At 55.3% G+C, this 12,314-nt stretch overlaps 1 protein-coding gene across 22 annotated transcripts in view; it reads right to left on the bottom strand.

Moving 5' to 3' along the window:
• RASGEF1C (RasGEF domain family member 1C) overlaps positions 1 to 12,314 on the bottom strand; it is a 111,736-nt gene that overhangs the window by 25,833 nt on the left and 73,589 nt on the right. For all 22 annotated transcript variants that reach the window (XR_012414474.1, XR_012414471.1, XR_012414473.1 and 19 more), the window contains 2 exons: positions 5,035 to 5,235; positions 4,262 to 4,336 (listed from right to left, as the gene is read on the bottom strand). Coding sequence is in view for 17 of the 22 variants with exons in the window: in XM_045394656.2 (XP_045250591.2) it covers positions 4,262 to 4,336; positions 5,035 to 5,235 (276 nt within the window). In the remaining 5 variants the exon portion in view is untranslated. The remainder of the gene's footprint in view (positions 1 to 4,261; positions 4,337 to 5,034; positions 5,236 to 12,314) is intronic.

Raw genomic sequence — 12,314 nt, forward strand, 5'->3', positions numbered from 1 at the left:
GTGAACTCTGTCTACTCTGGAGGGTGGGAAGGATGTCAGCGGAAGTTTGAAGACTTTTTTTTTTGTGCCATCAGATACAGGTAAAAATAATTGGGCAATTCTGCTGTTTAAACAGGAACTATTGGCCTCCTTGGCCCTAAATAGAAGGGCTGATAGGTTTTTTTTTTTTTTTTTTTTTTTTGAGATGGAGTCTCGCTCTGTCGCCCAGGCTGGAGGGCAGTGGTGCGATCTCAGCTCACTGTAAGCTCCACCTCCTGGGTTCACATCATTCTCCTGCCTCAGCCTCCCGAGTAGCTGGGACTACAGGCACCTGCCATCAGGCCCAGCTAATTTTATTTTGTATTTTTTAGTAGAGATGGGGTTTCACCATGTTAGCCATGTTAGCCAGGATGGTCTCAATCTGACCTCATGATCCGCCCACCTCAGCCTCCCAAAGTGCTGGGATTACAGGCATGAGCCACTGTGCCCGGCTGGGCTGATATTTTAAGTTGATTATTTTATTGCAAATTAATCCAACCTAATTCTTTTAAATTTGGTTGTATGTTTTTCTTGTTAAATGATGTTTAAAAAATAAAAAACGGCCGGGCGTGGTGGCTCAAGCCACTGCACTCCAGCCTGGGCGACAGAGAGAGACTCCGTCTCAAAAAAAATAAAATAAAATAAAATAAAAAATGGAAGTTCTTGGCTTAGTCATTAAAAGAGAGGAGAACAACTGACAATATTTGTTGCCAATGATAAAATTAAGGCTTTCAAGAGAAAACTGGGAACTTGTAAGACATGTATCTGCCTCTGTGAGCCTGACAGCTTCCCAATACTTACAGACTTGAAAATGAGACCAAGAGTGATAATTATGTGATTTCTAAAATGTTGTATAATGAAATGTGCCAGCATTTGGAAGATCTGCCTAACACGGTGAACCCGTATTTTCCCGCATGACCAATGTATGATGTCACAAAATTGTACATCAAGATTCAAGACAGACCAATGGCTTTCAACATCAGAGTACAGAAAGTTCACTGATATCTTTTCAGATTTCACATTGTAGTTAATCTTCAAAAACTATCACTTGCTGAGTTTTAGTGTGGTATCAAAGAAGCATATTCACAATTATCTGAAAAGGTTGTAAAATACTCCTCCCTTTTCCAGCTACCTATTGGTGTGAGGTTGGATTTTCTTCAACCAAAAAACTATGTCAACAGACAGAATGCAGAAGCAGAGAAAAGAATCCAGCTGTCTTCTATTAAGTCAGACAGTAAAGAGATTTGTAAAAAATACTATAAAACAATGCCACTCTTCTCAGTAATTTCCTATTGTGGAAAAAGAATTATTTTTCATGAAATATGTTATTTATGTTACCATGTAATGGGTTTTTATTGTTTTGGTTTTAGAGAGATGGGTTCCTGCTATCTATGTTGCCCAGGCTGGACTTGAACTCTTGGGCTCAAGCAATCCTCCTACCTGGGCCTCCGGAGTAGCTGGGACTACAGGCATGGGCCACTACTTGGCCATTATTGTTATTTTATTTATTTATTTATTTATTTTTATTTTGTTTTTGAGATGGAGTCTCGCTCTGTTGCCCAGGCTGGAGTGCAGTGGCGCGCTCTCGGCTCACTGCAAGCTCCACCTCCTGGGTTGATGCCACTCTCCTGCCTCAGCCTCCCAAGTAGCTGGGACTACAGGCGCCCGCCACCACGCCAGGCTAATTTTTTGTATTTTTTAGTAGAGACGGGGTTTCACCGTTTTAGCCAGGATGGTCTCGATCTCCTGACCTCGTGATCCGCCCGCCTCGGCCTCCCAAAGTGCTGGGATTACAGGCGTGAGCCACCGCACCCGGCAATTATTGTTATTTTTGAATAAATATTTTAAAAAATTAATCTTAGGGCCAGGTTCAGTGGCTCACACCTGTAACCCCAGCACTTTGGGAAGCCCAGGTGGGTGGGTCACTTGAGGTCAGGAGTTTGAGACCAGCCTGGTCAACATGGCGAAACCCTGTCTCTAATAAAAATACAAAAATTAGCCATGTGTGTTGACACACACCTGTAGTCCCAGCTACTCAGGGGAGCTGAGGTAGGAGAATCGCTTGAACCCGGGAGGTGGAGGTTGCAGTGAGCCGAGATCGCACCACTGCACTCCAGCCTGGGTGACAAGAGTGAGTGAGATTCCGTCTCAAAAAGAAAAGTTAGGCCGGGCGCGGTGGCTCAAGCCTGTAATCCCAGCACTTTGGGAGGCCGAGACGGGCGGATCACGAGGTCAGGAGATCGAGATCATCCTGGCTAACACGGTGAAACCCCGTCTCTACTAAAAAATACAAAAAACTAGCCGGGCGAGGTGGCGGGTGCCTGTAGTCCCAGCTACTCGGGAGGCTGAGGCAGGAGAATGGCGTAAACCCGGGAGGCGGAGCTTGCAGTGAGCCGAGATCGCGCCACTGCACTCCAGCCTGGGTGACAGAGCCAGACTCTGTCTCAAAAAAAAAAAAAAAAAGAAAAGTTAATATTAATTGCTAAAATAAATATTGATAAATATAATCTATATAACCAAAAGTTAATTGGGGTCCTTAACAATTTTTAAGAGTATAAAGGGATCCTGAGCCTTTTGAGAACGGACACCCTAGAGAAAGTGTGCACTTGTGTGTACCAGGACCGGGTATAAGAATGTCCACTGTGGGAATATTTACAACAGCAAAACGCTGGACACACACATGTTCATCTACAGTAGGCGGGATAAACAAATGTCGTGTCATCTTGATGTATTTCACAATAAAACAGTAATATTTGGAAATGGCCCCAAACTAAACAATCTTGTAAGAATCTTGGCCATGCACAGCGGCTCATGCCTGTAATCCCAGCACTTTGGGAGGCCGAGGCAGGCGGATCACGAGGTCAGGAGATCAAGACCATCCTGGCTAACACGGTGAAACCCCGTCTCTACTAAAAATACAAAAAATTAGCTGGGCATGGTGGCGAGTGCCTGTAGTCCCAGCTATTGGGGAGGCTGAGGCAGGAGAATGGCATGAACCCGGGAGGCAGAGGTGGCAGCGAGCCGAGATCACACCACTGCACTCCAGCGTCGGGGACAGGGCGAGACTCCGTCTCAAAAAAAAAAAAAACAACAACATTCTCCCTGCCTCCCAGCACCACAACTGTTCAGAATTCCCAGAGCAGTCAGCATTCCTAGAGAGTGCTTACGGACATAGGCAACATACATGGTTTTGTGTTACCCTCTTTCTTTGTTACCCAAATGGTCACGCACTCTTGCCCCCGTTCTTGCCTCTACCCTTTTCTCTCAGTGCCTGGAGGGACAGGTCTTGGAGATTGTTCTGTCCACCTTATTCCCTTTCGTAGCTGCACAGCATTCTAGTTATAGGTGTTTCATAATTTGTAATCCAGTCCCCATGGGTGATAAGGCAATCTGCCCCCAGTGTTTGGCCATAACGGACATTGTCTATCCCAAATACCTTCGTCCGTGCATGTCCGTGAACATGGGTGTGTATCTGTGGGATAAATTCGTAGGTATGGAAAGTTGAGGTCAAGAAAGTCCGTTTAAAGCGTTGATGCTAGTGCCAATCTCCCCTCCAAAGTGGCTGCGCCAGCTTCACCCCAGCCATGTGGAGAGTGCCTTCCACAAGGTGTCTAACCTACTAGGTGGCCTTTGCTTATCTGAGAAGTGAAAGTGCAATCTCCTAGTTTGTACTTTTATTAGGTGTGAGGGCAGAAGGCACAATGTTTGCAATTCGGGCTTGGATTTAGCCCGTTGGAGGCACCGGCACCCCGCTGGTTGGGCTCCCAGAAGGGCGGGATGGAAATCCCGGTGCGTGGGCTGTGTCCCGAGCACCGGGTCCCAGGGGTTCCCTTACCCTGCCCGGGCAGCGCGCAGCAACCCGCGCTTCCTCGCGCGGCCGCTGGAGGGCACCGGCGCCCACCGAAACGCACCGGGCAGGCGCTGGGGTCCCGGAGCGCGCCAGGGGGCTCCACCCTCCTCCCGGCCCCGGGTCCTGGCCCACCCGGGCAGCGCGGCCCACGGCCCGTTCCTCGCCCACTGCTCCGCCCTCGCCGGGTGGGCGACCCCCACGTCCTGTACATTCAGGCCCCAGGCTTTCCGGGGACTCGGCCGTGGTGGTCGGCCCCCGAGCCGGGGGTGCGTGGCGGAGCGGGCAGGGCCCCTCCGAGCCCACCGGTCCCTCTCCGGGCCGCTCCAGCACTCCCCCGAGAGCGGCTAGTCACGGTGCGGGTCACTTTGGGGACAGCCCGTCAGCGCCTCCTACCTTTGTGCTGGCCAGAGGGTCCTTGTTCACAAAGGCCTGGACAAAGTCTTCCGGCCCGATGTGCCGCAGCCGCTCCTGCAGGGAAGGGGCAGAGTGGGTACAAGAGGGAAGGCATGGGGAGGCGGCCGACTGGGGGCCCTGCCGTGGTGCCCCAGCCCCTAGTCCTCCACACTGGGGCTAGAGACCCTGTTTCAGGTTGTCACAGAGCTCCGCGCCTTCCCTGGAGGAGGCAGCCCCTCCTTGCCCGGTTCATGGGGGTAGGGAGCAATGCTACGGGGCGTGAGCCCAGGGAAACCAGGCTCCACACGAGGTAACTGAAGTGCTGCTTCCTCTGCGGGGCGGGGCGCGCGGGGCGGGGGCGAGTGCTGGTGGCCAGGAGCGTGGCATCTGGGCCAGAATCAAACCCTGGCTCTGTCCCTTCTGCTGTGTGACGTTGGCAAGTCGCTTCACCTCTCTGGGCCTTAGTTTCCTCTGTGTACAGGGCCTGCCTGGCCAGGTGATGGAGACATGAGCGAGCGCATGGGAGTGCGCTGGAAAAGTGCCTGGGGAGCAGGGAGGGCTCCATCAACCCTCAGTCTCAAAGGGAAGCACCCGCCCCAGCCTCCCTCTCCCTGGGATGGGCCCTTGGCCTCTGCATCGAGTGCGTGCTCCAGGCTAGGCCAGGGCCCTCCTTCACAAGCTTGTGGGGCTGCTCCGGGAAGCCAGGAGGGCCCAGTGTATCTGTGTGGGTCCTGCTGAATCCGGGGTGAGGAAGGTGGCTTGGGCCGGCTCACCAGTTCCACGTGGGTCAGCTGCTGGGCCAGTGTGTAGGGGTCGCTGCAGACAACAAGGAGCTCCCTGTGGATGGAGGCTGGCGGCTTGGTCCTGTAGGAGATGGGCTTGTCGGCACTCACCAGACCTTCCGGCCCCTGGCGCAGAGCCGCCAGCTTCTGGTGAAGAGCCTGTAGGAGCTGATGCATCCTCTTCCGGTATGCCTGGTGGGTGGAAAGAGGGGCACTCAGGCCTGAACACCCATCTCTACGTCTCTAACACTGGAGCCAGGCAGCCTCCTGGGCTCCAAAGGGACGGTCTTTTCCTCGGGGTCTCTGGAGAAAAGGCCAGGTACCAGCACAGGGGCCAGGACCTGCCCCTACCCTGAAACAGGACCCAATCCTGGCCAGGTTGGGGCCACCTGGCAAGGGATCTGGGGTGAAGGTTGCAGGGCTTCCCATCTGTGGGTGGGAGCCAAGAGGAGCACATGTCAGGGAGGGTGACGGGGGCTGGGGGCAGCTGTCTGGGGCGGTGGGGCAGAGTGGGGTGGGCACAGCCAGGAAGCTAGAGAAAGGGAGAGAGGAGGGAGACGTGGCATGGGCCCTGCCCTGGGCAGACTACTGGCATTTGGCTTGGCTTTAATGGGGCCTCTGTTATCTCCCAGGTCCAGCTCGGCCTTCCCCGACCAGCTGTGCTGTCCTGGCCTCTGCTCCCAGCAGTATTCGTCCAGGTCACCCTGTGCGACTTCTTTTATAGGACCACTGTCGAGACAGTTCGGTTCATTTCCTCCCACACTAGAATAATAGCTCCACAGGGCTGCAAGGTCTGTGCTGCCGCCTCTGTGATGTGAGATACCAGCCCTGCTCTGGGCACACAGTGCGTGCAAGGTAGTGCTCACCCCCACCGGCCAGCCCAGACGCATGGGCTCTTGCTTTGGGCCACATCATGGGCTGGGTACAGGGATGAAAGGCCATGGCCACCCCTCAAGGGGCACCTCCTCTCCCACCATCAAGGAAAACCGAATTATTTTCCCTCAGAAACCCCTATTTCTGAGGAAGTGCCATCAGACTGGCTGGGTTTGCTAAGGGAGACGTCCTCATGTCCTCAAGGGTTTTGGTCTAACTCACAGAGTAAGATGAAATCCCCTATAGCCATGAGCTGGCCCGGGCACTGGCAGAGGCAGTGGTGGGAGCGGGAGCCTGGTCCCCAGCGATGGCGAGCATTTACTGGACAGGCTGCGTGCTCCCAGAGGCCTCGGGAAATAACCAGGGGTGGGCAGTTGGTATCAACGAGGGGTGATGGGAAATAAGGAGGGGTGGGCGGTCGGTATCAATAAGGAGGGGCGGGCGGTCGGTATCAGTAACGAGGGGCGGGCGGTCGGTATCAGTAACGAGGAGTGGGCGGTCGGTATCAATAACGAGGGGTGGGTGGTTGGTATCATCAGGTCACTTATGAGATTGCAGGGAGTGTTTCTTCACGCAATTTTGAGACACACAGAGCCTGCTGTGAGCGGTGGGCAGGCGTGGTATCTGCATGCTGGCTGTGAGGGTCTGGGGGCTCCAAATGTTCCGGGGAGCCTCAGACAGGGCGCTGGGGTGCTGCTGCTGTCTGAGGACTGCTGGAGCCCTGTGCTCTGGTGGCAGGGTTGGTAGTCATCTGGCACTCCTATGGCAGTGCTTCTCTGTGGAGTGGCCACAGGCCGCTGTGGTAGAGCCTCAGATGGGAGGAATGGGACAGGAGGTGGCTTAACCCTAAGCCTAACTCTCAGAGCACAGGGGCCAGGTGCAGACGGCGCCCACTAGTTAGCTGGGCAGTAAGTGGGGAAGCTGAGGTCCGACTCTTCTATCTGTTGCCCATGGAAGGAATGACCCCTCTCAGGAAGGCTGTGTCCAAAACTGGTCAGCACACTGCCTCCCAGGGCTTCATCTGAGTGCTGGGAAGATGAGGAGTGGGGCACAGCCACTGCCAGTCCTGGGGGGCACGGTCAGTCCCCCGTGGGCCCTGGCCCTTCCACTGACCTCCTGTCTCTCTCCCAGGCACGGCCAGAGTCCCACGAGTGGCTACACCTGCTGTTTCATCGTCGCACCTCCCGCTCACTCCTGGATCACTTCACCTGGCGGCCACTCCCATCAGTCAATTCACTGGGCCCTCCTGTCACCAAAGCCAGTGGCCGTTTCTCAGGCTGCGTCTTCCTTGGCCACCTCCGCCTCAGCCTCCTGGTTGCTCCTGCCTTGGGCTGTTGGCAGGCTTGCCTGTGTTCACCATCGTGGGATGCTGGGGTTTGGGGTTCTTCCTGCTCGGTCTAGGCCTCTCTTCCCTTACTTAGCTCCTGGCTATTCTGGTTCACACCCGCAGTCTCCCTCTGATCTCCAGAGTCATATGGGCGGCAGTCCCTCAGATGGCCCACAGTCCTCTGTTTGCCCAGCGCAGCAGATGGAGGTGGGCTCTCCTTGTCCAAAGCTGGTATTCTCGGTGTTGGTGGACAGCGCGTCAGCCACCACACAGGCTTGGTGCCATCCTCGACCCCACCCTCTCCCTCATTCCCCTCTAGGCCGTCGCCACCCTTCTCTATTTCATTTTCTTCTATTTCTGTGCATCCCAACACTGTCTCCGGAGGCCAGGTCACTGCCATCTCTCTGGCTGCCCTGGCCTCCTTAGTGCCCCCAGTGCATCCACGCCGGTTTCTCTCCACTCTGCAGGCAGAATGGGCTGTTCAAAATGCAAATCTGATCGCTGCCTCCCTCTTCCTGAAAATGCCTCCATGGCTTGTGCAAAGACAGGAGCCCTGGTGTGACTCTGAGGCCCTGAGGTCAGCTCTGGCCAGGCTTGGTGGCGTCTGTGCGTCCTTGCTCCCCCTCTGTGCTCTGGACACAGGTCACTCCTCCACCCCTTTGACTCCTTCCCACCCTCCCCATGTCCCCAGCAGGATCTGGACAGCTTTCTCCCTTCTGGCATGTTCTCATCCACTGGACCGAAGCTCAAGTGCTGCTTCCCCAGAGGGGCCACTGGCGTTCAGTGCCGTGAACTCTTCTGCCACACCACTTTAGAGCTGTCGGGGAAATGATTCTGTTCACGTGCACCTCCTCTCCCGGGCCCACAGGCTCCACGCAGCCAACCGCTGGCTGCCCGGTGTTCACGAAGGGCCGTAGCTGGCTCACAGGAGGTGTCCACGAGCGTCTGCCGAATGCGTGGATAAACAGTGTTTGCACCTGCTGACAGTCAGACACTCTCTCCAGCAGGGTGTCAGGGCGGACTGCAGGCCGTGCCAAAATCAAGGCTGCAGAGTATCTGTGCCTACCGCTTGATAGGGCCATGAGATTGCCTTGTTTTTTAAAAACGCAGATACTTTAGCAAGATTTGTTACTGTTGAATGAACCAATATTCATTCCAAATAATCATCCTTTCCTGCTTGCTAATTTATTTCAATTTTTCCAGTGATGTTAGGTTCTAGCTTATGTTTGTTCTTTCCTGACTCTTCTACGCCCCCTCTGAATGTGGGGGTGCTATCTGCCCTGTCCCTTGGCCTCTCCTCATTTTCTGATTTCTACACACTCGTGGACAGGGGCTCGGAGATCTCCCCGGTAGACATGGCAGGGCCAGAGACCTGAACCACAGAGCATGTCAAGGTGTTCCCTTGTCACTACGGTGGGTCCACGTTTATGGAGCACCAGGCTGTGCTGGGGTGGAACAGCACTTTGCCCCTCCTGCCTCGGGATGAAGCCCTCCCTCCGCACCGATCACAGCTGGGAGGCTGCCCGGGAGGCTGGGAGCTGTGGAGCCGCGTTTCCTTCTATTTCCACAAGCCATCTGCTGCATGCATACAGCTGGGTTTGAATGCAGAGTCGTCCAAGGGTGGCCTGGGTGGCGGCCACGGCTCTCCAGGTGCCTCCAAGCTCTCTTGGACTGGGCATTTCACAGCTGGAACCCCTGTCCCTGACCAGATGAGCACTGGCCTCTGTTGTCTGAAATTCTTGGAGACTCCCTCCTGAGCCAGCCTAGGGCCCATGTCCTCCTGCCTATTAAATAACAGGCAGAGGTGGCAGAAAGCTGACGCGGGAGCTCATGAGGCTCCTGGGGGTCTGCTCCCTCCGTGGGTTTATTCTCTGTGTCAGTTTTCTGCCACCTCTGCCACAGAGGGAGCCTCAGAGGGCGGTGGTCAGTTCAGCAGACAGTCCGTTTGGGTGAGTTAGAAAGCAAGACCAGGCCGGGCGCGGGGGCTCCTGCCTGTAATCCCAGCATGCCGGGCGCGGGGGCTCACGCCTGTCATCCCAGGACTTTGGGAGGTCGAGGCAGGCAGATCACAAGGTCAGGAGTTTGAGACAAGCCTGACCAACATAGTGAAACCCATCTCTACTAAAAATACAAAAATTAGCTGGGCGTGGTGGTGCACGCCTGTAATCCCAGCTACTGAGAAGGCTGAGGCAAGAGAATCGCTTGAACCCGGGAGGTGGAACTTGCAGTGAGCCAAATCACACCACTGCTCTCTACCCTGGGTGACAGAGTGAGACTCCGTCTCAAAAAAATAACCAGCCCAGGAGAGGGGCTGCCTGTTGAGTCGGCCTCCTCTGAGGCTGGCCCAATGGGTATGGCCAGAGCACTGGGGTCCTCCCTGGCTCCCCGAGCCTCCTTCAGCCTCAGCACTGGCCTCCCTGAGCTCTAACTACTCCATTAACCAGGAAACTGGCTCAGAGAGGGAAAGCACCATGCCTGTGGTTTCCGAGTCTGAATCTGGGTGGGCTCAGGTTGGGTCCCAGGCCCTGCCTCATCAGTCTGGTCCAGGGCTCTTCCATCCCGAACCATTCTGCGCCAGGAAGGGAACAGCCCACAGTCCACAGCAGCGCCCAGTGAGGAGAGGCAGTGCCCAGAGAAGGTCCTCCTCAGAGTGCATGCTTTTGTGTGGAAGGGCAACTCGAGGTCACCAGAGACACTGGGAAGCACCCCTGGCCGGGGCCTGGGTTGGGAGTGGGGAACTCCTATTCCAGTCCATGCTACACAGCCTGGTGACAGACCTGTGGGTCCAGGTGGATAGGAGCTACTGGTTTCCTGAGGGGAACTAGGCCAGGGCTTACCCCCAGCCCCACCACCGAGACATGGCTCCAACATCAGGCAGGTCAAATCTGCCTGGTCATATGACAGACCTCACCGCTGACACTTGGGGGTCAAAGGGAACAAAGCAGGAGACTGGGGTCTCACCCCTGCATATCATCGACCCAGTACCCACCATCCCCACACTCACCTCTTCTCCAGCCAGTGCTACCACCCACCTCCCCTTCTATACAGTGACCCACCCCAGATCCATCAATTCACTCCTCTCCCCTTCCTTCCTTCCAACATCTGCCCACTCACTCATTTACTGCCCACTCACACATCCACTCGCCTACCCATCCATCCACCATTCACTTTCACTCATTCATCCCCATCCACCTGTCCCCTTCTCTTCACCCAGCTATCACCCACCTCTCTTTTATAGTGACCACCAACCCCCCAACAGAACCATCAATTCACTCATCTACCCTTGCTCCCTCCTTTCTAACATTCACCCCCTCAACCCCCTACCTTCCCCTCCATCTATTCACCCATCCAACCACCCACCCATCCACCTTCCCCTCCATCTATTCACCCATCCACCCACCCACCCATCCACCTTCCCCTCCATCTATTCAAACATCCACCCACCCACCCATCCAGCTTCCCCTCCATCTATTCAAACATCCACCCACCCACCCATCCACTTTCCCCTCCATCTATTCACCCATCCACCCACCCACCCGTCCACCGTTCCCGTTCCTACATTTCTCCTTTTCTTCTTTCCATTAATCTTTACACATCCACTTACCCCATGCATCCACCTGCCTATCCAATTACCCAGTCACCTATTCTCTCCCACATTCATCTATAAAAGTAGCCAAAGGTCTTCCCAGCCGGTCAGCCAGCACCCCATTCCGTTTCCACTGTCCCCATCCCCCACCCAGCCAATCATCAACTGTTCCCTGGCCCTGTTTTCTGCTGCATCCTAAGTCAAATGTCACAATCTCGAGATGGATTAGGGGATACAGAGGAGGAAGAGGACGGGGTGAGGAGGAGAACAGAGGAGGGAAGAAGTGCCGGGAGGAGGAAGTGGAAACCACTCTCATCTCACTGAGCCTCAGAACTTGCCTGCTCAGTTCTGAGTCACTTGCCTGCTGCGTGAAGTGACCCCAGGCAGTGCCTCCCTCAGAGCCTGAGTTATGTCTGCCGTGGGCGTTTGGCTTCCTGTTGCCCAGCCTGTCTTGGCAGTTTTCCCTTGTCTCACACGCAGCTCTTCTGCCATGTCCAGACCCACTCTGCAGCATGTCACCAACTACCAGCTTGCCATGTTCCATTTCCTTCCAGGACAACCAACATGGGCCCCCAGCCACGTTTCCCCCTCCCAGGCAATGCTACAGCAGTGCTGCCCACAGTGGCATTTGGGGATGCTGATAAATTTGCGTTTCCCCTTCCAGGTAATGCTACAGCAGTGCTGCCCACAGTGGCATGCCGGGATGCTGATAAACTTGCCCCTTCTAAACACACCAGGAGATGTCTAGCTCCATAACCCTGGAAGGTGAAGATTTTTGTCCTCTTTTCGCCCATTAGGGAAGTGAGGCTTGGATACCCTTCAGTGTGCTCCTCAGGGGAACACAGCTGGGAGAGCAAAGCAGGTGTTGGCCACAGCAGCACCTCATGCCCAGCACACCCAAGGCCTCACAAGCCACTGGGTTTTCTGAGGGCAAGGGCTGTGTTTACCTGGTGTGGTTTAACTACAGCGGTGAGGTCTTGTCCCCTCCTCTGCCCCTGCCCTGAAGGTTTGCAGCTTACCCCTGGGGGCAGAGAGGATCCCAGGAGAATCTGCTTGGACAGGTGTGGTCATTTTCCCTGCTACTGTTTTTTTTGTTCATCCTGTAGACACTCTTCCCTGGCCCTGATTTGCAGGTCCCTGCCTAGCAGCACTGACCACCAGCCCAGCCCTTCTTGCACGGGAAGTGGGGCAGGGGCAGGAGCCGGGAGGTCTCCATGGCCAAGGCCCAGGACAGGGCTCTGCCAGCCCCCCTAGTAGGTCAGAGGCCAACAGCCTGGCCACCTGGCCCGAAGAGTCCATGAATGGGTCTTCCCTCACCCGCCATCTGATGCCATTGGTGAGAGCAGTCAGGGAGAGGTCACCAGACTCCGCGTTCCCTCCCAGCTCGGCAGTGCCTGATTCCTTGATGGGCCAGAAAGGGGCTGGATTGAGAGGTGTGCAGGGTGGGGAGAGGAGGGCCCTGGGGTGCGGGCCCGGAACAGGCGC

Source organism: Macaca fascicularis, chromosome 6 (genome assembly GCF_037993035.2).
Source record: "Macaca fascicularis isolate 582-1 chromosome 6, T2T-MFA8v1.1".
NCBI lineage: Eukaryota > Metazoa > Chordata > Mammalia > Primates > Cercopithecidae > Macaca > Macaca fascicularis.